Source organism: Fukomys damarensis, unplaced genomic scaffold (assembly GCF_012274545.1).
Source record: "Fukomys damarensis isolate Sample0158 unplaced genomic scaffold, DMR_v1.0_HiC HiC_scaffold_23, whole genome shotgun sequence".
In the NCBI taxonomy this organism is placed as follows: Eukaryota; Metazoa; Chordata; class Mammalia; order Rodentia; family Bathyergidae; genus Fukomys; species Fukomys damarensis.
The window spans coordinates 38,833,977-38,859,064 of record NW_022900935.1 but is presented as its reverse complement, the minus strand read 5'-3'; the positions used below and the strand labels follow the sequence as shown (position 1 = coordinate 38,859,064).

The 25,088-nt window shown below is 51.0% G+C and overlaps 1 protein-coding gene across 4 annotated transcripts in view; it reads left to right on the top strand.

Annotated features, from left to right (window-relative positions):
* Disp3 (dispatched RND transporter family member 3) overlaps positions 1-25,088 on the top strand; it is a 43,842-nt gene that overhangs the window by 9,733 nt on the left and 9,021 nt on the right. For 3 of the 4 annotated variants that reach the window (XM_010628128.1, XM_010628125.1, XM_010628127.2), the window contains exons 2-11: positions 7,529-8,606; positions 9,330-9,549; positions 18,289-18,425; positions 19,231-19,365; positions 19,598-19,758; positions 20,841-20,980; positions 21,702-21,850; positions 21,975-22,136; positions 22,957-23,118; positions 24,506-24,619. In XM_010628128.1, the coding sequence (XP_010626430.1) occupies positions 7,529-8,606; positions 9,330-9,549; positions 18,289-18,425; positions 19,231-19,365; positions 19,598-19,758; positions 20,841-20,980; positions 21,702-21,850; positions 21,975-22,136; positions 22,957-23,118; positions 24,506-24,619 (2,458 nt within the window). Of the gene's footprint in view, positions 1-4,841; positions 8,607-9,329; positions 9,550-18,288; positions 18,426-19,230; positions 19,366-19,597; positions 19,759-20,840; positions 20,981-21,701; positions 21,851-21,974; positions 22,137-22,956; positions 23,119-24,505; positions 24,620-25,088 lie in introns of those variants that run through there. The other variant, XM_010628126.2, reaches the window with a different exon arrangement.

Sequence of the window (25,088 nt, the reverse complement as noted above, 5' to 3'; positions counted from 1 at the left end):
TAGGGAAGGTGACCAGGGCCACAGGGTGATGTTCCTGTGCCATCTGTACCGAATCACCTAGGGAGGTCGTTTGAATAGATTACCGGGCCCCACTCCAAGTGATCTGGCCCTGGAATCTGCATTTTAAGAAATGGCTCATGGGCCCGGGATTTAGCTAAGTGGTGCTGCTGCCTTCCTCGCAAGTGCAAGGTCCTGAGTTCGATTCCCGGTACCAAAAAAAAAAAAGAAATGTCTCAGATTCACCTTAAAGGCCAGGGACATTGGTGGCAGAGACAGAGAAGCCGAGTCCCTTCCAGCCAGCTGGGGAACTGCTTTCAAGCAGAGCCCATGGTAATCATACTAGCCATGTGACTTCCCCAGGACGGTAGCGTCCCCTTCCCACTCTCTAGATGGGGACACTGAGATGTGCCCGGGGCACCTGGGCAGTGGTGGGAGTCGGGTTTGAACCCAGGTCTGGTTGCACAATCTACACTGCTTAGCTCACTTCCACCCCACCCGCACCACATCAGACCCTGCTTGCTCTCTGTCCTTACAGCTGTTTAGTGCCAAGGGACCGAGTGATCCTCATTCCGCGGAGCCCCCTGCAGGGAGCATACTGTCGTGCCCACTGTTGCGAAGTCCCCAGGCCTGCCAGGATGCGCCCCCAGCTGACGTATTGCCCGCAGCAGAGCTAGTTTGCCTGATATATATTGAGCTGTTGGGTTTCCGAGTTAGTGTCTACAGTTTCCTCTCCGGCTGTCAGCTCGGAGCAGCCAGCCGTCCTTCATCCGTGCCTTCTCTGCAGCCCTGAGGGCTCCAGCAGGCTCACCACAGAACCCCATCTACCCCTTCTGTCCCTGCCCCACCTGGGCTCCTGGATTTTCTTTGCAGAGAGGAATGGTTCTGCCTTCCCCTGGCTTTCCTGCTGGCAAACGGATGGTGTTTCCTGATGGGAGGAGGTACCTCTCTCAGCTGCAGCCACAAAGCCAGCCTTACCCTGGGCTGAACAGGGAGTATGGGGGTGGCAGGTGCAGGGTCTTGTTGCTGAGAAGAGCTGGGTCGGGCCTCACCCTTCCTCCATGGGTCTAGAGGAAATTCCTTGGCTCTGTAACCATTTCTGTTTCCATCTGAGATCCTGAGTAGGACCTGGGGTGGCCCTCACATCCAGCTGCTAGGATGGGGCTCCCTCCTGTATCTCCACTTTCTCTCTGGGATGTTTCATGCCCTACTGTATTAGTCAGGGTTTCCGGGGAAACAGAACCATTGACTTACACAGTTATGGAGGCTGACAAATCCCAAGATCTGCTGTCGGCAGATTGGACACCTGAGAGCTGATGTTTTTCATTCCAAAGATCTGAGAACCAGGGGCTGATGGTCCATGTTCTAGGCCACAAGCCACAGGATCAGGACCCAAGAAAATCCAAAGTTTCAGCCTGAGTCAAAGGCCAAGAGAGACCACGCTTTACTCAGGCTGATGAGTCAGGTATTCATCTCCTCCTAAGACACCCGTGCAGCCTCACCCAGGGCCAAATGTCTGGGTGGGCGCCCCGTGACCCAGCCAAGTCCACACGGACTTAAAGCATCAGTGAAATTAGCCATCACACTCATTCCAAGCTCCTGCGACTGCTGGCTGCTCCCTTTATGCCATGTCCGGGGTTGTCATCTACGGGGAACAGAATTGCTGAGAGCAGGGTGGTTTCAGGCCTCCTGGGAATGGCGCCGACTTGCTAAACAACAGTGGGGTTTCTCCATCCCACACATTTCAGTTCAGTTCTCCAGGACCTCAAGAGCTACTGGAACTGCAGGACGACGCTAGGCTTTGGGATCAGCAGAGGTGCAATTTGCACGCTGGTTCTGTCTTCTTAGCTGTGCAGTCATAAGGGAGTCAGTTAGTCTCTCTGATTTTGATTTCTCTTCTATAAATTGGAGATGCTCGTATGCCGACATTGCAGGGCTGGTATGACGATGGCAAGAGATAAAGCTCCTGGCCACATGGTGGGTGCTAGATGTCACGTGACAATTACCCTCTGGGGTGTCAGTTGCTGCCTTGAGCTCACAGGGCTTTTGGCCTCAGCCCCTGCGTATTACTTTTGCACTATTTCTACCAGGTTGATTCTCGTGCTTCTCCAGTCTCCTGGCCTGAGATTGAGTACCTGAGTCTTGGAGAAGGGTTTGGGATGCTGGTGACAGGCACAGGGCCGGAGCGAGCATCGGGAGGGTATCAGAGCCTCAAAAGATGGAGGGAACATCAGGACTTAGGACCGTGGTACCCAGGATGCGCCAAGGCTTCTTCCTTCCCTCCTTCCTCCCTCAGATGAGCAGGGTGCCACGGTATAGCCAGGAGGCCGAGGCCCAGTGTCCTGCCTTCAGCCCATCAGGGTAAATGGAGTTGTTCACCTCAAAATATTTCACTGGGAGCTTCTGTTCAAATCTCTCAACCCAAGGGTGAGAGAGTCAAAGACCCCCGAGGTGTTCAAGGACCCAAGCTGAACCAGGGAGGCAAAACACCCGAGTCAGGAAGAAAAAGCTGATTAGCTCCTAATTGCTGTTAAATTATATATATGTATACGTATTTTAAGTTGAATCTGCATGTCTAATGTGATTTTTTTGATTACATTTTAATAGTCTGGCTGGGATGGGGGAATGGAGAGGGAAGGTTCTGGCATCCTTTGCCAAAGGAGGAAACTTGTAAACAGGGTGGCAGAGAGGCTCTGGCTAGTGCCACGTCTGGGGCCGCCACTCAGGAAAAGAGCAAGGTCCCTGGGGGCCTGGGTGGTGTCGCACCGCCCCTGACCCAGAGCCACATCTGTCCAAATGGGCAGGTCCATCTGCCTTGAGACTTGAACAATGCTTTCCTCTTCGACTTTAAAAATAGCTTTCCTGTTTTGGCTCTTTGGATCCACATGCCACCTTCTCCAGGCCTGGGTGTTCCCTGGGCTTGGCAAAAGCCCCCCTTAGAATCTGGTGGTGGAGGAAGATGAAAAGTTCCAGCCCAGAGTCCTGGCCCTCCCTCTGCCCAGGTGACCTTGGACATTCTGACTTCCTCCTTGCTGGGTCTCAGGATCACTGTGTGTGAAATAAAGGCATTGGACTAGATGTGCCCCAAGTCCTTTTGGGGTCCAGTGAGCCACCATCTACTTCCGGTCCTTTCAGGCCTCCTCTCCTCATGTCAGGGGACCAGGAGGCCCCACGCTGCTTTGCCCACTGAGCATCTGCCAGGTCCCCGTCTCCATGGCCTTCTGCTTTCTTGCCGTGTTCCCTCCTGCTCCAACCCAAGCCAGCTCTCCTTGGACTTTCTCCTTGGAGGACAGAGTCCTCCTCCCAGGCCCATTATAGTAACTCCTCAAAGAGTAGAAGGCTGCTAGCAAATCCCTTCCACATACACGCACATTCTATTTTTAAATAACATTTATTTCTGATTCTAAAAGCAAGGCTGTACCTGATCATTGCAGGAGAATTGGAAACAGACAAGTATAAAAGAAAAATGAAAATCACCCAAAATCCTTCCAAACAGCGATAACCGCTGTTAATGGGTTTTATTTAAATACACACATATGGTTTTTTTTTTTTTTTTTCCACATACACGCACATTCTATTTTTAAATAACATTTATTTCTGATTCTAAAAGCAAGGCTGTACCTGATCATTGCAGGAGAATTGGAAACAGACAAGTATAAAAGAAAAATGAAAATCACCCAAAATCCTTCCAAACAGCGATAACCGCTGTTAATGGGTTTTATTTAAATACACACATATGGTTTTTTTTTTTTTTTTTCTTTCCTTTTTTTCAATTTACAACCCAAAGCCAGCCTTGAACCTGGGTGAAGTTCTTCTTTCCCAGGCTCCCAGGCCTCCTGTCCCCTTGGAGGCAGCCCACTTGGGTTTGCAGCCCCCAGGGAGACCCAGAGTTTAAATGTTGACTGAGTGTGTGTTTGTGTGTGTGTGTGTGTGTGAGAGAGAGAGAGGGAGAGGGAGAGACAGAGGCAGCGTGAAAGAGAAACAGGAGAGACGGAAAGACAGAGACAGACAGACAGGGACAGACACAGAGAGAGGGCGCTGCTCACAGCCCACCTCATGGGGACCAGAGTCCTGCGTGGCTGCGTTGGGCACAGCTGCGGCGGGGCTGCCCTCGTTCCTTCCCGCGGAGCAGCTGCGGCGCCTCACCAAGCTAATCCATCCCCATCACTTGAGAAGGAAAAGTGTATCTTCAGTCTGCTGCCCAGCCTGCCCGCGTGCCTGCAGGGGCCCAAGGAGGCGGCTGCAGCTGGGACGCAGTGAGGGAGCCCGTCGTGGTGGAGTGGAGGGTCTCGGAGGTGGCACCCGCCCTTCTTGGGACAAAGCCTGGGAAGAGACAATGCTTGGGAGTCTTAGAGACCCGGGGCTGTCACAGGACCACCACCTTTTCACTTCGAGATGGGGAAGATAGGGCCCCGAGAGGACCGGGGCCACACAGAAAGTTGGTGGCAGAGGCAGGCTGGGGGATATGTCAGTGGGCCACGAGTGTGGTGTGACTCCCCACGTGGCTGCTCTTCGTTTGGGGGGTGACCGAGAAGGCAGGCGTGGGAGTGACAGACTCCACCTCATGCTTCCAAACCCAGGTGGAGCTGTCCCCTCTGGGGATTCACTGTCCTTTCTGTGCAGGGGCAAGTTTTGAGAATGCCTAACCCAAGATCATTAGACTCCTTTCCTTCATTCAACACCTACCTGCCAAACACTGACCACCTCTCCCAGGAGGGATTTTGTTTTGTGTTCTGACACTAGGGATTGACCCCAGGCCCTTTGCACTGACTTATATCTGCAGCCCTTTTTATTTTAAGACAGGGTCACAAAATTGCCCAGGCTGGGCTGGAACTTGAGATCCTCCTGCCTCACCCTCCTAAAGTGCTGGGATTCGGGTGTGCACTATCACACCTGGCTCCCAGGAGTTTTTAAGGTCACACCTTGCTCCCTTGGAGCCACGCCCCCTAGTTGTGTCACTTTTACTGGAAGGTGGCATGGCTGTGCCGTAAGTCCCCCAAATGCTGTCAGCAAGGACTGCATCACTGTTGTGGACCTGGGCTTCTCAAAGCAAACACTGCTACTGCGTGCCCACCACAGTGACATGTGACCACCTTTGTGCTGTGCTCGTGGAGTCTGTGGCTCAGGAGGGGACTCTGTAGTAACTGAGCCTGGCCAGGAAAAAAATAACTGGGTCACTTCGTGATCGGGGCTGGGACCACCTGCAGGTGGCGCCACTCACACGTTCCCACCCCAGGCTGGCTGACTGGTTGTCCGCTGGTCTCCACACAGGCCTCCCACAGCATGGACAGGGTTCCCAGCATCAGCGTCCTGAAAGAGCACAGCGGACTCCGCATCTGTCTTTATCCCCATTCTCAAGGCCTCAGGGCAGCATGCCCACCGTAGACCCAGACTGGGGGGAGGAATGCACCAAAGTCCCTTCTGCAGACAGCATGGGACACAGGAGACATTGGCATGGCATCTTTGGAAAAAGCAATCTGTTGCGTGAATCCTTGTGGAGTTCCCTGCCCTTGGGGTGGAGGACACAGAAGATAGAATAATAAATGCTATCTTTTCTCATGCACAGACCTACCAGGCACCACATGCGGGCTGCTGTTTACCCCAGTCTTCCGACCACCTCTGCGGTGGGCACTGTCAGCCCCACTCTGTGGATGGGAGGATTGAGGCTTGGAAAGGTTACGCTGCCTGCTTTAAGTCACACTGGCTGGGATTTACATCCAAGTCCGCTAGGCTCCAAAGCCTGCAGACATGGCCCTTACCATGCGGCCAAACTCCTCCCCCAAAGTAATTTTACCCCCAGGTGCAGTGTGGGAAGGGAGGTGAGAAGTTTAGACAGGCAGCCGTGGGGCTCAGGTCTGGGAAGGCTTCTTGGCAGAGGTGACACTGAGCAAAGCCTTGAAAGATGAATGGGATCTGGGCACCTTTGGGAGAAGGGGGCAGAATCTGGAGAGGCAGCAGCACCCACATCGCCCAGGGAAGGTTGCTGTGACCCAGAGTCCCGGGCTTTGACCCCCTCATACACCGACACACTGGACAGTGTTCTCCCTGCCGGGCAGGCGGAAGTGGGGATGCGGTGGGCTGACTTGGTCCCCACAAAAGGTGTAAAATAGGAAGTTCATCGTCTCACGGGTAGGAATCTTGGCATCTTATAGGAGCAGTTCCTACCCTTTCCGGGCCTCTCTCTTTCGAGCAGACCCCTCCTCTCCCACCCACCCTGGGAAACCCCCCTCTTGGTCACTCTGTTCCTCTTTTTATTTCTCTTCCTCGCATCTGTCTCTCCCCACCCCCCAGCTGCTCCATCCTCCTGTCTCTCTCCTCTTTCCTTCTCTCTCTGTCTCCAGTCCCTCCTATGTCTGTTCCCGTTCCCTGCTTCCCTTCGCCCTCTCTTCCTCACTTTCTCTGGACTGACAGCAGCCCCCTCTCTTCCAGGACAGGCCATCTAATTGAAATGGAGCACTCCAGAGCATGCTAATAGGAAAGGAAGCATTAATTAGCCGGCTCTGGAATAATTAGCTCCCTCCTCTCGCTGCCTGGCATCTAACTGGATAATGATCCTCTCTCTGTCCGAACAGAAGGCAGGCAGGACAAGGGGACAGGCCATGCCGGGGGTGCCAGAAGGTGTCCTGCCTTTGGGCCACCTCCCTGGAGCCCTCGGGCTGCCCAGTCCTGCTCTCTCCTGCCAGGCCCCCCACCGCTTGTGCTCAAATCTCAGGGAGGCAGATGCCCGGCCCTGCCCATGCCCAAAGGTTTGATGTTGCTGGAGCTGCATAATAAGTGGTCTGAGCCCCACAAGGGCTGCAGCTGCAGCATCCAGGAGAGGCGGGGAGCTACTGAGGGCTGGAGGAGAGCTATGACTGGCACCTCGCCCTGGCACAGCCTCCTGGGCAAAGGCTGAGAATGTTACAGTCCCCAAAGGGGAGGAAAGAAATCTGCTTCTGTGGCAGACGGTACCTTAATGTACTGGAGACTGTGGGCTACTGCCACCTTTGACCCTGAGATCATGTCCTATACATGACGACTCCCTTTCTTGCCCTCCGTCACATTGCTAGGACCCAAACCAGGGTGTGTCATATTCCAAATACCACGTCCTTTCCTTTCTACTGTGACACCGACTTCCTGAAGGTACTTTACAGGTGCTCACTAAACAAAAGCAGTTGCTGTGGAATCCCCTTTGACGGTGGCCTTGAGTTTTAAAGTCAGAATGCAGCAAAAACTGGAAAACCATCTGTAGGCAAATTCTTCTCATAAGCCTCTCTTCCTTACAGAGGAAGAAACATTTTTTCTGTGTTTGCAATTGGGCTGTAATTCTTTTTCCGTGGCCTTGAAAGCCAAGATCTAGTTGGGAGAGATGATGAGCAAATAACAGGATTTTTCTTTCTGTTTGGTGCACACGTGGTCCGGTTCAGTAGCGCTGGATGCCATCCCATCACTGCATTCGTGTCTGTTAGAGTGGGCAGGGTTGGTGCCAGGTTGGTGCCACGGGCTCTCTCCTTGCCCTCTCTCCAGGCTGTGCCCTCTCCCTCTCCCATAGACTATGGACTCAGAAGATGACCCCCTGCTGCAGGACGTGTGGCTAGAGGAGGAGCAGGAGGAAGAAGAAGCCACGGGGGAATCCTTTAAGGGGACCCAGGAGTCAGGGCCCCGGCCAAGGGCAGGAGGCCAGTGTTGCTGGCAGCGCTGGACCTTTCCGTCCCGGCCCCCAGCCTCGGGTTTCTGGAGTACCCTGGGCTGGGCCTTCACCAACCCGTGCTGCGCTGGGCTAGTGCTCTTCCTGGGCTGCAGCATCCCCATGGCCCTGTCGGCCTTCATGTTCCTCTACTACCCACCGCTGGACATCGACATCTCTTACAACGCCTTTGAGATCCGCAACCACGAGGCCTCGCAGCGCTTTGACGCCCTGGCTTTGGCACTCAAATCCCAGTTTGGATCTTGGGGTCGCAACAGGCGAGACTTGGCAGATTTCACCTCCGAGACGCTTCAGCGCCTCATCTCAGAGCAACTCCAGCAGCTCCATCTCGGGAACCGCTCGCGCCAGGCCTCCAGAGCCCCACGCGCTTTCCCAGGGGACACCTGGGATACCATGGCGGCCCAAAATCCAACAGCCAATCGGAGTGGGCGTCTTCGCCGTGAGGCCCCGCCCCTGAAGGATCTAGTGGCCAACCAGAGTAACGCTTCGAGGGATCTGCCTACCGACAGCAATGGGCGGCACCAGCCCAGCACTCCGCCCCCTACAGTTGCAGCGTCCAATCAGAGCCGTGCCCGCCGGGGTGCTTCGCGCTGGGACTATTCTAGGACCTACGTGAGCGCCAACACCCAGACGCATGCGCACTGGCGCATCGAGCTCATCTTTCTCGCTCGCGGAGATGCAGAGCGCAACATTTTCACTAGTGAGCGGCTGGTCACAATCCACGAGATCGAGCGCAAGATCATGGACCACCCGGGCTTCCGGGAGTTCTGCTGGAAGCCTCACGAGGTGCTCAAGGACCTGCCACTTGGCTCCTACTCCTACTGTTCCCCACCCAGCTCGCTCATGACCTACTTCTTCCCCACCGAGAGGGGTGGCAAGATCTACTACGATGGCATGGGCCAGGACCTGGCCGACATCCGGGGTGAGCAGATACGGGTGGGTCTGGGCGGGCCTTGCACTTCTGAGTCTGGGCGGTGAGCTCTGCCAGGCTGGAGCTAAAAGCTGGCCATAACGTGGGGGCGAGAAGAGAAAGGGCCGGGAGGGTGCAGGCAGAAACAGGGCTGAGCGGTGCGAGAGGGAGGCATTATATTGAGGGAGGGCTATGCTGTGGCCAGTGAAGGAAAGCATGGAGTGGAGCTTGGCCAAGAGGTCGGCTAGAGGACAGGCATCTGGCAGGAGGGACGTAGGAGAGAGCCTGGGGTTGAAGGAAGATCGGTTAGTTATAGGTAAACTAGGGATTGAACTTGAGGAGTGGCGGGACAGGGCCAGAGAACAGTTGTGAGAGCTGGGGCAGGGTTTGGGTGACCTTTTAAAGGGGTGGGGGGTGTGGGCAGGGCAGACCCCTATCCTTCCTGGACACTGGAGAGGACACTGGAATAGGACCTAGGAGGTAGAAATATAGGAGCACGGAGACCGAGAACCAGGTGGGGTTCAATCGAAAGAAAGCTTAGACACAGTGGGCTCTGTCTGAGCAGGTCTGGGGGTAATGCTTTTCCTAGAAAACCCAGTGTCGGTTCTTTAAACCATCACTGCCCCACTGGGGACCACAGGCAGCCCGAGTGGGAGTTTCCCAGCTCCTTGGGTAGGGGTGAGGTGGTGGAGAAGGGTGGTGCTGAGCTGTTTGGGCCTCACCCTGCCCCTGCAGGCTCCCTAGAGCTGGCCATGACGCACCCTGAGTTCTACTGGTACGTGGACGAGGGCCTCTCCGCTGACAATCTGAAGAGCTCCCTCCTGCGCAGCGAGATCCTGTTTGGAGCGCCACTGCCCAACTACTACTCAGTGGATGACCGCTGGGAGGAGCAGCGGGCCAAGTTCCAGAGCTTTGTGGTCACCTACGTGGCCATGCTAGCCAAACAGTCTACTAGGTAGGAAGTGCATCCCCACCCAGGGTGTGCCCCCGCTTTTTTGAGACAGGGTCTCACTATGTAGTTGAGACTGACCTGGAACTCACTGTATAGCCCAGGCTGATCTCGAACTCACAGCGATCCTCCTGCCTCAGCCTCCCGAGTGCTGGGATTACAGGCGTGCGCCACCACGCCTGGCTAGGCCCCTTTTTTTGATCAGTGCTAATGGTTAGTGAACTTGACAGCTTTAAGGGAGGTAGGTGATTCTAGATCTTTTGCCTTAGAATGCTTGGGTGTTGATTATCTCCTAGGATGGTGCTAGAAGATCACTGGCCAAGGAGAAGGAGTTTTCTCTGCCTCTAATATCCAGAGAGACAGTGGGCCATTCGCTTCCTTTCCCTCGACATCAGTGTCCCTGCTTATGAAATGGGGATCATGACCTGGTAGCCTGGTGATTAGGAGGAGATGAGCTAACAGGTGTGATGGTGCTCTGGCGTGAAAGTGCCTTAGGGTGTTATATCTGGGAATGCAGTCAGCTCCTCCCCTCTGGGACAGTCCTGGGTGATAACTCCAGTGTGTTCCAGTCCCAGCCCTGACAGGCCAGGCCCAGTAGGAATCCTGCCTAAAATACCCTCATTCCTTTCATTGCGCATCGTTGTACCGAACAACCACTACCATAATCCAAGCTGTTTATTGAGCATTTGCTCTGGACCACACACGGTTCACAGCCCTTTCTATTCCCCCATCATTTAATCCTCACCCCAACCAAATGAGGTGGCTGCTGTTATGATTGTCACCGTATGGAAGTTGAGCTGCAGCACAATTAAGTTGTCCAAAACTGTCAAGCTCATCAGTGGTGGAATGGGACTCATGTGCAGGCTTTCGAATCCAGAGCCCTCGCCCCTTGAGTTTTTATGCCAGTTGATGCATTAGGAACTTTCACGCTGCCCTGCGTCTTTGACGGGCAAATGCCTGTTCATCTGTTAAGATCCAGCTTTGGGCTGTTTTTCCCTGCGGGTCGATTAATGCTCACCCTACCCATTTTCACGGTCCCCTTCCTTCTCCCCAAGGGGGACAAGAAAGAGCATACGCGGGAGTTAGGTATCTGTGGGATCAGATCCCAGTTACTCCTTTCTTAGCTGTGGGCATTTCCATGAGCAGTGTCACTTCTCCGAGCTCCAGTTTCATCCTAGCACTTGTCATTTTCTGTTTCAGTTGTAACTCAAAGGGCAGTCCTTAAATCAGCAGCTTCAGCATCCCCTGCAGGATTGTCAGGCATACGGAGTCACAAGCATTTTCCCAGAACTGCAGTACCTCCAGGCGATTTGCACATGAAAGCTCGAGGAAGATCTGCTTTAATTATCTGTCACAATAGAATGTGAGTTTGTTGAGGTCCGGGATTGTGCCTGGCACATTTCTGTAGGTCTGTCCTCAGTACGGGCACCCCTTAGTCAGGATTTATCTGATAATGTATGGGCAGTGGTGCCTCAGGGAAAGACAGCTGAGAGGGGCTGATGGTGAAAGGATCTTCAGGGTTTTAGATACTGGTGATTATTTCTGCCTTCAGTGTTCAGCTACTGAAGCAAAATCTCTGGCCTTAAGAAAAAAGCCAATCTTTCCTTTTCTTTCCTCCTGGAGCTTCGTAACAGCAGTGACAGCCAGGGCCCTTGTGGATTTGATGTTAATGCTGCCTTTTGAATGAGCACAGTCTTCTTTATTATCCTATTATTGGTGATCCAGGAAATGGTAGCACATACCTTGACTTAATACAGAATAATACAAATTACTCCCTGATAATGCTGGAATCCTAGAGCACTTTCTCTGTATTTATTCCTCTTCCACCTTTTGTGTTTTTGTTGCGTGCATTTTAATTCTATATACATTGGAAATCCCACAGGACATTGCGTTATTGTAGAGAGTCTGTATTCTTTTATATTTATTCACATATTTACCTTTCTTGTTCTTCATTGCTTTCTACAACTTTACATTTCCCTCTGGGATCATTTACCTTGTGTTTGAAGAACTCTCTTTACTGTTCTTTTAGTGCAGGTTTGCCAATGATAAATTCTGTTTTATTTGCCTAGGAAACATCTTTATTTTACTTCCACTTTTGAAGTCTGTTCTTGCTGATGTTGAGTTATAAGTTGGCAGTTATTTTCTTTTGATATTTTAAAGATGTCACCCCAGTGTCTTCTAACTTCCATCATTTCTGCAGAAAAGTCGGGTGTAAATCTTTGTGTTGCTATTTTAAATGACTGTGTTTTGTCCTCTGGTTTAGGATTTCTTTTTGTCTTTAGATTCACCAGTCTTGCTATGACGAGTGTTTGTGTGGTTTTATTTGTTCTGCTTGGGTCACAGAACTTCTTAAGCCTCTAAGTTGATGATTATCATCAGTTTTAGAAATTTCCTGACGGTTATCACTTCAAATATTGCTTCTCCCTTGTTTTCTGTAACTCTTTTTAGGACTATGGTCCCATCTATCAATTCTCTTTTCTAGGTTTTATCTATCTATCCTTTGGTTTAAGTGTTCCAGTCCACTAATCCTGTACTCTGTTATGTCTAATCTGTCATTTAATTTCTGTTGAGATTTTATTGCTAATGTTCTGCTTTCCTGTTTAAAATCTCCACTGGTTCTTTGTTATAGATCTGCATCACTGGTAAAATTTTTCATATTTTACTTTTTTGTACATAGTCTCCCTCTGTTATTAAATATATTAATTATGGTTACTTTAAAGTTTTTATCAGGTAACTTCAATGTATGAATAACCTGTGGATTTGCTTCTGCAGTCTGTTCTCTCACTTGGTTTTTAGTCATGTGGCCTTGCCTGTGAGTAACCTGGTAGTTTTTATGGCATGCTGAACATTTTGTATAAAAACCAAGAGATTGAAGTGATATTCTTCCCTCACAGAAAGTTTATCCTTCCCTTCTCTAGGTTGGTAGCTGTATGACTGATCACCTTCACCAACAGTGACTATAGGAAATCAAGGATCGTTTGCAGACCTAAAAGTTCTCAGTGTACCTCTCGTTTGCTCCAAGTTCTCCAGGATTCTCAACCAAGAGCCTGGTGTATTCTGCAGAGTCCTTTCCCATGACATGTTGCAAACTTAAGTTTTTATTTCTCAAAGCTACTTACAAAACCCCACTTTGCGTTTCCCTGAGGCTTTCTGCTTGGGTATTTTTAGCCTCAAGCCCCATACAGCCCAGTCTTTCAGCAAAAGTGTTAAGGGAAAAACTGGCCATGTGTCCTACTAGTGTGCACATCTCTTCCCCAAGCTCTGCTAATTTATTTGACTCCCAGCCAAGATTTTTAGTCCTTTGCCCATGTTCAGAAGCAGCAGATACCTCCAAGATAAAAGTGGCCATACATGGGCAGCTTACCTTTCTTAAATTCACTTTCTGGAGACTTAGCCTCCTAGTTCTTATTTAGCAACTCTGCTGTCATGAGACAAATGATTTCTGAGTTTTATCTGGATTTTTGGTATCATCACACCTCAGGTTCTATATCCTCAGATTCAACAAATTATGGATTGAAAATATTAAGTAAAAAATGTATCTGCACTAAACTTATACAGATTTTTCTTATCATTCCCTGACAAATACACTGTAACAATTATTTACATTTTATTAGGTATTGTAAGTGATCTACAGATGATAAGATAGTATAAAGTGTATGGAAGGATATGTGTAGGATATATGCAAATACTACACCATTGTATACAAGGTCATTGAGCATCCATGGGTTTTCATATTAGAGGGGCTCCTGGTCCAGTGCTCCCTCAATAGGGACAGCTGTAGTTCTAGGCAAGGATTCTGGCCTTTCATGAGCTGTTCTTTTCTATTTGAGAGTAAACGTTTGGGTTGTATATTTTTATAGCTGAGAACTAAGACAAGACTTGGAACCTGGACAGCCCTCTATAAAGCTTTACAAATTAATGTGTAAATGAATAATGATTGATTTAACTCTCACATTTCTACTCGGAAGAAAGAACAATTAAGCTGTTTAATTCAACAAAGTGGGTAATCCAGAGATCTTTTCTACTTGGTTTTCATATGTCCTGTTCATGTTTTTAACAACTGTATTGATGTATAATTGACACACAACCAACTGCAAATACTTTACAATTTGATTAGCTTTGACACATGTATATACCACAAAATTGCCATTGCATTGAAGATAGTGAACATACCCAGCTGGGTGCAGTTGCATACACCTGCAATCCCAGCTGTAGTTGAGAGGTTGAGGCAGAAAGATCGCAAGTTCAAGCCCAGTCTGAGTAACTTAGTGAGACTCTGTCCCACAATTTTTAAAACTTAAAAAAAGGGTCAAGAGGTAACTCAGTCGTAGACCACTTGCCTACCATATGACACACACACACACACACACACACACACACATATGATAGTATATATCTATCACCTCCAGTGTTCCCTCGTGCCCCTGAAATTGGTCCATCCTCCCTCCCAACACCTACCCTAAGCTGCCACTCAGTTTTCTGTCATTATATATTGGTTTTCATTTTCTATAGTTTTATGTAATTGGCATGATACAGCATATACTCTTTTGATTGGCCTCTTTCATCCCATCTAATTAATTTGAGGTGTGTTCACATGGTTGCATATACCAACATCTTACTCTTATTTTTTGAATTCTGAGTCTGTTCCATTATATGGAGATGGCCACGTTTTGTTCATCCACTCAACTGTTGATGGCTAGTTGGGTTGTTTCCAGGTTTAGCTATTACAGATAAAGCTTCAAAGAACATTTGTATATGAGCCTTTGTGTGGACATGTACTTTCATTTTTGTTCTTAAATACCTAGAAGTGAAATAACCCAGTCATATAGTAGATGACTATGTCATGCTCTAAGAAACTACAAACTCTTTTCCAAGTTGATTGTCCCAGTTTGTATTTCTACCAGCAGTAGGGTGAGAATTCCACTTGTGCATTCTAACACCTGGCATGGTCAGTGTAAAACATTGTAGGTGTTCTAATAGGTATACAGTGGCATCTCACTGGTTTCAATTTGCATTTTCCTAGTTGCTAGGGATGTTGAACTTCTTTTTGCATGCTTATTTACATTCATTTATCTTCTTTGGTGAACTACCTTTGCAGAGTTTTTAATTCTTTTTGTGTGTGGTACAGGGGATTAAATTAAGGGCTTCAACACTGAGCTACATCCCCAGCCCTTTTCTTGTATTTTTTATTTTTTTATTTTTTGGTACCAGGGATTGAACTCGGGTCCTTGCGCTTGCAAGGCAGGCCACCGAACCACTGACCTAAATCCCCGGCCTGTATTTTTTATTTTGAGGCAAGGTCTTGCTAAGTTGCTTAAATGCCCAGGCTAGGTTCAGACTTGTAATCCTCTTGCTTCAGCCTCCCTTGTGCTGGGATTACTAGCATGAGCCACTTTGCCTGGCTATATGTGCCCTTTTTTTTTTTGAGACAGGGTCTCACTATGTAGTTGAGACTGATCTGGAACTCACTATGTACCCAGGCTGGTCTCAAACTCACAGCAATCCTCCTGCCTCAGCCTCCCGAGCACTGGATTACAGGTGTGCGCCACCACGCCCAGCCAATTTGCCCTTTTTTAAATTGGCTTTTACACTTAGTACCATTATTTTGGGTCAATCTTTATATATAGTGCAGGATAGGAACTGAGGTTTACTGTTGTTATATGACTATTATAATTGTTCCAATGCTGTTTCTTGAAAAGAGTATTCTCTTTGCACTGAATTTCCTTTACACCTTAGATGTACCTTGTCATTTAAATGTGGGTCTATTTCTGGACTTTATATTCTCTTGATCTATTTCTATCTGCACACTAGAATAACATAGCCTTGATTACTGTAGCTTTATTCCAGCTCTTGAAAATCAATGTTAGTCCTCCTCCAACTTTTTTCTTCTTTAAAGTTATTTTAGTTATTCTTTTTTTTTTTTTAGGTACTGGGGATCAAACTCCGGCCCTTGCTCTTTCGAGGCCAGTGACAGAACAACTGAGCCCAGCCCTGTTTTAGTTATTCTAAGAACTTTGCATTTTCATGTGAATTTTAGAATTAGTGTGGTTTTGCTAAAAAAAATAAAAAAGGGCCAGGGATTTAGCTTGCTGGTTCTGCCGCCTGCCTTGCAAGTGCAATGACCCAAGTTCGATCCCTGGTACCAAAAAAAAAAAAAAAAAAAGTCTACTTGGATCTTGTATGTAATCCATAGATCAATTTGAGAAATTATATCTTAGTAATGAGTCTTATGACTCATGAGCATAGTGTATCTGATATCTTTGTTGGGTTTATCCTCAAGCATTTAATATTTTTATGCTATTGTAAATAGTGATTTTAATTTTAGCTTCCAACTGTTAATTCCTACTATATAGAAATATAATTTATTTTGTGTTCTATAACCTGGCTAATTTACTTACTAGTTCTAATGGGTTGCTTTTTGTTTGTTTTGCTTTGTTTTTGTAGATTCCTTTGGATTTTTTACATAGAATCATGTCTTCTGCTAATGAAGACAATTTGCTTCTTTCTTTCTTTTTTTTTTTTTTTTTGGTACCAGGAATCAAACTCTGGACCTTGTGCTTGTGAGGCAGGTGGCAAAACCACTGAGCTAAATCCCAGCCCTACTTCTTCCTTTCTAATTTGGGTGCCTCTGATTTATTTTCTTGTCTTATTGCGCTGGATAGTACCTCCAATACAATGTAATTTTTATTTTGGTTTTTTTTTTCGGTTCTGGGGATCAAATTCAGGACCCTGTGCCTGCCAGGCAGGCGTGGCACTACTGAGATATATCCCTGGCCCTCCAGTACAATGTCAAATGAAGTAAGCTTTGGTGATTCAAGTCCTCTATGAAATTGTCCATTTCATTTATATTCAAAAATTTTGGTATAAAACATTCATAATATTCTATTATCTTTTCAGTACTCATAGAAGCTAGTGATTTCACCACTTCATGTGTGTTTACTCTCTATCATGCTCTGGTTTGGCTGGAACGTGATCATTTTTATTGATCTCAAACTATATTTTCATTTAATTATTCTGTTTTTCTGTTCTCTGTTTCATTGATTTCTATTCTAATCTTCAGTATTTCCTTTCTTCTGCCTACTTGCACTTAATTTTTTATGGTTCTGCTGTTTTAAAACAAGCTCAAGTCACTGATTTGAAACTTTTCTTCTGTTTATTTACTTAATTACTTATTTTTTGTGTTGCTGGGGATTGAACCCAGGACCTAGAGCACACTATGGAGATGTTCTACCACTGAGCTACATCCCCGACCTTCTTCTTTTCTAATACAGATATTTAGTGCTATAAAATTTCCTGTAAGAACATCTGCTTTAACACATCCAACAGATTTTATGTTTTCATTTTCATTCAGTTAAAAATATCTCCTTTTGATCTCTTCATCGACTCGTGTTATTTAAAGCATGTTGTTAAGTTTCCAGATATTTGCAGCTTTTCTAGATGTCTGTCTGTCTTTGCCTGCCCCACCCCTTGCTGATGTTAACTTAATTCCATTGTGGTCTGAAAACATACTTTTTATGACTTAAGTCCTTTTACATTTATATAGTCTCGTTTTATGGTCCATTTTATGGTCTGCCTTGCTAAATGTTCTCTGAGCACTTGAATAGAAGGTCTGTCATTTGGTAAGTGTTCTGTTAATGTTAATTAGATCAAGTTGATTGTGTTACTCAAGTATTCTAGATTCTTACTGATTTTGTTTTATTGTTCTAGCAATTATTACAAGAAGGGTATTGAAATGTTCAACTGTAATTGTGGGTTTATCTATTCTTTTTCCTGTGCCTTCAGTTTGGCTTCGTGTATGCTGAAGCTCTGTTATTAGGTGCAAAACATTAGAATTATTATATTCTTTTGATGCATTGACACATTTATAATTTTGAAATTACCTTCTTTATCTGTGGTAATATTCTTTGCAGTGAAATTTACTTCATTTGTTACTAACATGACCACTCTTTTGATTAATATTAGCATAGTATTTCTTTTTATCTTTTTGCTTTTAATAAATTTCTGTCTTTATATTTAAAGTGAAATTCTCAGACCTGGGGATTTATCTTAGTAATAGCACACTTACCTAGCATGTGCAAGGCCATGGGTTTAATCCACAGCGCTAAATAAATTAATTAGATAGGCTTATTATAGGAAGCCTAGTCTTCATTTTTAAAAATCTGATAGTGCCTGCCTTTTAAATGATGTGTTTATTTTTATTCACATTATTTTCGTTCCTGAAACTTTTTTTTTCTTTTTTGGTACCGGGGATCAAACTCAGGATCTTGAGCTTACACATCCTGAAGCTTTCTTTTCCTTTATGTAGATTCACACTTTCATATGTTATCATTGGACTCCCTTTAACATTTCTTGTATTGTGGGTTTCCTGGAGATGATTTCAGCTTTGGTATCTCTAAAAAATATATATTTGGCCTTTTTTTGTTTGTTTTGTTTCGGTACCGGGGATTGAACTCACAACCTTGCGCTGGCAAGGCAGACGCAGTGCCACTGAGCTAAATCCCTGGCAGACCTTTGTTTTTGAAATATATGATGGCTGGATACAGAATTTGGGGCTAATTTCCCGGTATCTAAAACACCACTCCAGTGTCTTCTAACTTACTTTGCCTCTAGTGAGAAATCTCCTGTTGTCCTTATCTTTGTTCCTCTGTGTGTGATGTGTCTCTTTTACTCAGACTGCTTTCGAGATTATGATGTACTCTGATCCCTCTCTCGCCTCTCCTGTCTCCGTGCCCTCCCTTCCACCAGCAAAGTCCAGGTCCTCTATGGCGGCACAGACCTCTTTGACTACGAGGTGCGTAGGACCTTCAACAACGACATGCTCTTGGCCTTCATCAGCAGCAGCTGCATCGCCGCCCTCGTCTACATCCTCACCTCTTGCTCAGGTAGGGCCTCCTGCAGGCCATGTGCAGCCCCCTTCACTCCTGCCAGGGTGCTCCTGTCTGGCCAAAGCCTAAATCCTCAAGAAACCTTGGACAGTCTGGAATGCAGCTTGCTGGGGCTGGGCACAGGGCAGCAGGGGTTGTTCAACAGTCAGCTCACAGCCTTAGGCAGGCAGACAGCAGTCCAGAGGCCTGTTGGGCTATTCTTGAGAGCCACACCCCAGAAACTTTTGTCTTTGGCCCTTTTATCCCACGGATGACCTTGTATCCGTGAGCTGGACTCTCTTACAGATTAGTTAGCTGCCTGTGTATATCCCAAGGCAGCTGCCCTTTCCTTCCGGTTTACTTTCCACCTCCACCTCCACCTCCCTCCCCATGTATGCTATCAGCTCCTTACTGATTTCTGTCTGTGCTTGGCACTCTGCTGCCCAAGTGAGCAAGAGATGGTAATGCCTTTAAAGTGGAGAAGTCATACAGTCATGCATGCCGCAAACACTAATTGGACACCAGCCATGTGCCCAGCGCTATAGGGCAAACCTAACACAGTTCCTGCCCCTCGGAACTGCTGGCCACCTAGGTGGCAAAGACTATATAATGGTCATAGTGCTCACTAGTACTAAACATGAGTTCCTAAACATGAGGTCCCGTGGACACTCTGACCTCATGTGCCTCTCAGACTTCCGGTCCAGCCCTGTCTTTGGACATGAAAAGCCTAGAACTGCCCCACACCTGGGCAGTTCAGGAGCAGTGAAGGGTATGTGTTCCACACAGTCTGCCCCACTTCAGGCCCTGTACCTTTCCTGCCCAGTGTTCCTATCCTTCTTCGGGATTGCCAGCATTGGCCTCAGCTGCCTGGTGGCGCTCTTCCTGTACCACGTGGTCTTTGGCATCCAGTACTTGGGCATCCTCAACGGAGTGGCCGCCTTCGTGATAGTGGGCATTGGTGAGTCGCCTGCCAGCTGTCAGAGCTCTGGGGCAGTGCAGAGTGAACCCCAAGGCACCTCACCGGTGTTTGCTTAGCATGAGGTGGGCAGAAAGGCCCGAAGGAGGGGAGGGTGATGGGAAGGCCCAGGAAGCATGGGCAGGAGGCTGAGATCTGGGAAGGGCCGGGTGCCTGGTCCCAGAGCCGAGCAGCTGACTCTCCTGGCCCATGACCTCTCGGGCTCCTCCCACAGGCGTGGACGATGTCTTCGTGTTCATCAACACCTACCGCCAGGCCGCGCACCTGGAGGACCCGCAGCTACGCATGATCCACACCATCCAGACGGCAGGCAAGGCCACCTTCTTCACCTCCCTGACCACGGCCGCTGCCTACGCTGCCAACATCTTCTCCCAGGTGGGAGCCGCACCCCCCTCCGCCCCTTGCTGCTCCCTGACCCTCCCATCCCCACCCCTCCACCTGCCCTGCTGCAACAGGCGGTCTGGGGGCTTTGCCTCGGGTGCTGGCTGGGCCTCCTCTGAGCCCGTCTTGCTGCCATCACCACCAAAGCCTCCGTCAGTAGGAAATGATAATAAAAAGTCCTCACTTCATGTAGCTCCCTCTTCCACTGCATTTGATAGTTTCCAGAACTCCTTCGCATTTACTCTCTACCTGGGCTGTATTACAACACCAGCCCTGTTTTCTAATACAGAAACGGGGGCCAGAGAGGGAAAGTGGCTTCCCCAAGGTCACAGAGCCAGTAGGTGGGGGGCCTGGCCCCATCTCCTGACCCTGGCCCCTTGCTTCTCCGCCTTGTCGCTCCTCACGCTGATATCTTGTCTCTGACCCACGTGCCTTCTGGACATGGGTGCAGCTCAGAAAAAACTTGGGGCTGGGTCCTCAGTGCTGAAAGACTCTGAAATTCTGGGTCTGCCATGTGTCTGAGGACTTGGTGACCTGAGCCCAGCAGTCCACCCAGTGCCCACCTGGAAACCACTGGGTGCTCCAGGCCGATCCTGGAGAGCCACATCTGGAAAGCAGGAAGAGTTGGTTCAAGTCCTGCTGTGCGGCTCTGGACAGGTTGCTTAACCCCTCTGGTCCCATTGTCCTCACATTTGGATGATTGTGGGAGTGAAATGAGAAGGTGATGAAGGCGTTTCACAACCAGGGCAAGCTTGTCTGCCCTCTGGTTCCGTTCTCTCCCCACTGGCGCATCCCCTCTTCCGTCTCCCAGCATCCCCTTCTCCCTTCCCCCTGTCAGTGCACCCTTTGGTTGGCCTGGTCCCTGGCCCCGTTCTCTCCAAATGACAGCTGTGAACATAGTGCTTGGTGCGGGCTGGGGCTGTAGGCAGCAGGGGCCGCCACACCTGGGTCACACCATGCGCCCTCCCCTGCAGTGCCCGGCCTCCCTGTCCTGCCTCAGTTTCCAGTGCTCTGGGGTCCCAAGTGTCCCCTGCAGCCCAGGCACCAGGCCTGACCAGCCCCTCCTCCCCCTCCAGATCCCTGCCGTGCACGACTTTGGCCTCTTCATGTCGCTCATCGTGTCCTGCTGCTGGCTGGCCGTGCTCTTCACCATGCCCGCTGCCCTGGGGCTCTGGGGCCTTTACCTGGCCCCGCTAGAGAGCTCCTGCAGGGCCAGGTGAGCTGGGCCTCTGCCGCTCAGGAAAGTGGGCAGCTTACTCAAGGTCACCCCCCTAGTAGGTAGCAGAGCCGGGATTTGATCGGGGCACACCTGGTGCTCTTGGCTTCATCGCGGTGGAGATGAGCCGCCCCTCTCCCCGGGCAGCCTGCAGGCACCAGGGAGCCCAGGGAGGTGGCCTGGAAGAGGGGCAGGGAGCAGCAGAGTGGATTAGGCCTGGGTGCCTTGGGCTGGGAGGGGTGAGGGATGGTCTCGGGCCACACAGAGGCCCTGCTCCATGCAGGTTGGGGCTCCACATCGACGTCCGCCTGACCACGGTGAGGGAGATGAGGGCCTGGCTCAGACTTGAGCCTGCGGCAGACTCCTCCAGGGCCACTGTGTACAGTGGTGCGGGTTGGGCTCTGTGTGAGGCCGCCCTGGCCTGCACCATTCAGTGTGGTTGTTTCTCTAACAGTCTCATGACACAAAAGCAGAGTGTCTTGGGAGAAGGGCACTTTTCGTGCTTTCTACAGAGACCGCAGCCCGGGCTCGCCTTCCCCATAGTTCTGGGATGCAGGGTCTGTGGGACCTCAGAAGACTGTGCAGCCTGTCTATGCCTCAGTTTCCTTTTCTGCAGAGCGGGTTTCGTTGCATGGATGTTATTCTTGTCCTCAGTCCCCAAGCAACTCCTTGGTCCCCTGGGTGCCTGACCCCCAGCTCACTGTGCCCCTCCTCTCTCCAGCTGCCACCAGAAGTGTGGCCGCAAGAGCTCCTTGCACTTCCCTGGGGATGTGTTTGCCACTCCCGAGCGGGCTGGGGACAGCCCTGCCCAGGGCCCCATGCCCTACCTGGACGACGACATCCCCCTGCTGAACGTGGACGAGGAGCCAGGTGAGAGCTGCCAGGGGTGAGGACGGCCTAGGGAACCCTCACCCTGCACGGGGGCCTTCCTGGAGAGGGCGCGGACCAGGCTGGCTGTGCCACCACCTTGAGGGCTGCTGTTCTGCCCCGGCAGTGTCACTGGAGCTGGGAGATGTGTCCCTGGTATCTGTGCCCACCTCGAGCCTGCAGCCAGCCCCCGACCCAGACAGCCGGGGCCAGCTCCTTGGGCAGCTGCAGGAACTGCTGCACCACTGGGTGCTGTGGTCGGCAGTCAAGAGCCGCTGGGTCATCGTGGGTGAGTGCTGCCTGCCCCGACCCTCTGAACAGCTCCGCCCTCCTGCAGCCCCACCCCCTTCTTACAGTTCCACTCCCAGGATATGGAGGAGCAGCCTTCGTCCCATAGTCCTGGGCCAGGCCCTCACTCTGGGCCTCACCTGCCTGCATACAGCCTGGGCCATCGCTTAGTGAGCACCTGCTGTATACCGTCCTCCTGCTGGGCAGCAGAGCGCTAGCGCTGGGCTCTGGAGACCAACCTGACAGATTCGAATCCCGACCTGTCATGTGCTGTATGACCTTGGCTAATCCAGCGTGGCGCTGGATTTTCTGTCCTGTAGCAGAGGACAGGACTACCATCGAGGGGCTGGCAGTGTCTATCAGAGGGAGAGTTCGCTTAGCACGCAGGCCACTTGGGGAGTGCTGTAGCCACATCTACACAGGTCCTAGCTCTGCCCGCAACATGCAGACCATTCTGTGAGAGTTCAGCACCAGTGCCCTCTCCGCTCATGTGTCAGAGTCAGGTGTGATCAAGGGACACCCTCGTTCTTTGTGAGCTGCTGTGTGCTCGAGACGCTGCCTGATCCCAGTCCCACCCCAGATAGCACCTGCAGCAGAGACCAAGCCTTTTGATACCTGTGCTTTCCAACGCCTCTTAGGATCCAGGCCCTAGCAGGCAGCCTGTAGCTTATAGTCAGACCCAGGGGGCCCCTGTGTGACAGCCACCTGTCCCTAGCAGGCACTGCCTACCAGCTGTGCACTCAGCACCCTTGTCCCCCGACTGAGCAGGCTTGGCCGGCGTGGATCCTCCCTGCTCCCCATCTCAGTGTCCTCCCCCACAGGGCTCTTCTCGTCCACCCTCATCCTGTCCCTGGTGTTTGCCAGCCGGCTCCGCCCCGCCAGCCGGGCGCCACTGCTCTTCCGGCCTGATACAAACATCCAGGTGCTGCTGGACCTCAAGTACAACCTGAGTGCCGAGGGCATCTCCTGCATCACCTGCTCAGGTGAGGGTCCGGCAGGCAGGGCTCCCGATCACTGTGTGGCCTCAGGCCGCTGTGTCCCCACATTCCATTACACAAATACCCCTGCGCTCCCCCCATCCACTGGCTCTGGGAAACACAAGGGCAGAAGAGACCCGCTTCCGGTGGTAGGGACAGGCCATTGTAATAGTAGGTGTGGGCTCTGGGGGAGGATGACAAGGTGCCTTGGAGCACAATGTCAAGAGGGCCTCCTGGAAGAGGCTGGGAGAGCAAGAAGGAGTTACAAGGCTGGGGGAGGGGAGAGGAGTTGGCCAGGCGGGGGTCGCGGGGAGCGAGGGCCTGGGCAGAGGGCAGAGCATGCCCTGAGGAAGAGGAAGATCATCTGAGCAGGCATGGCCAGGCGGGCCAGTGGGAGGGCTCTGGACTCCATTCTAGTTGTCCCTGAGACCGTGGGAAAGGGGTCAAGCAAAGAAGGGCTGTGATTGGGTCCCCCAGGGTCTGTGTGGAGGTGGGCTGGAGAGGCAGGGTGGACGCTGGCCAGGAGGCCGAGGCGAGAGACATAGTGGTCCAGGGCCAGCAAGGTGACAGTGTAGTAGGGGTCGAGAGGACTTCAGGGTGATCTGCTTCCCATGGGGCGTGACGAGCGGGTGTCAGGATGAGGCGGGGAGGCACAGGGGGTCCTGGACCAGCTGTTGCCTTGCATAGGGCAGCCTGGTGTCACGGCGCTGTGTGAAAGGCCCCCAGCTGGTGGGAGAGTTGCCGCCAGCCTTGCCATGATGAGGGCCGGATTCCCGTTGACCTGGCCTCCCCTCCACCATGGCATTAGCCGAGGGTGCGACGGTCGAGCGAGCGCAGCTCAGAGAGGTGCCCAGGGCCCCTCGGGATCAGAGCAGCTGGGCCCTGTGCCAGCCGCTGGACACCTGCCTGGGCACAGAGCCACACTGTCCTTGCTGCTCCCTCAGGCCGCCCACCTGCCCTCAGGGCTGGCACCCAGGTCTCGGGGGGCCTCAGAGCTCCCGGATAGCACCTGGCGGAGGCTGGGCTCCACTCCGGTCCTGGGCAGGTTACTTACCACCTCCCCTGCTGCTGCCAGTGGGTGGACAATGATGATCTCCCAGATTGCTCCGAGGGCTGACACTTCTAATGTGGGCCAGTGCAGGAGGGGTGACTTCCTGTTTTTTTTTTTGCACCCTTGGTGGGAAGTGCAGCCTCGTTCCCACTGACAGAGACAGTGGGGTGCGTGCCCCTGGGTCTCCCTCGGGCAGGCCTGGCCCAGAGGACAAAATCCACTCCTCCGTGTCTTTGTCAGTTCAGCCAAGACCCTTTCAGTCCCCTGACACTGAAAGGCCTCTTCCCTTGGCCCCTGAACCTGGCCAGGGAAGCCTGCTGTCTCTGACGTGGTGGGGGACAGGTCTGTTTCAGGAGAAGCCTCACAGCCTGCAGACCAACACCCGCACGTCACTGGAGAAAAAGAAGCGAGGCTCCGGGGCTTCCTGGGCCAGCCGGCCTGAAGCCACCCTGCAGGGTGAGTGCAGGGTGCAGGGTGGGGACCCAGGGACCGGAGGGTGTGCGATCTATCTTGATTCTCCTGCAAGCTTGAGCGCCTGTGTTGCTGGACCACTGGGGGCTGCACGTGTGGGGAATTTGGGGTCCTACCCACCATCGCAGCAGTTCCCCCAGGCCTGAGCCCTGGGCTTCTCTGCCATGGCTCAGCCTGGCCTGCGGTGCCCCAGGAACCTGCCCCGGTCACCAAAGCCATCCTGAGTGTCCAGAGGGGCACCTGGGTGCTGGAGTCTGGCTGCTGGAATCGTTGCCAGGACCAGGGTAGAAGCCGGGGAGATGCTGCGGGATTAAACACTGTGGGCAGTCATGAGTCCCTGTCAGCCTGCGACCCTCTCACCATCTCTGCCCCGCCCGCCGTGATCACTACCAACACCAACCCCTCCGTTCACACTGCGGTGCCCATTGCCCATGCCACCACCGTCTCCTGTCAC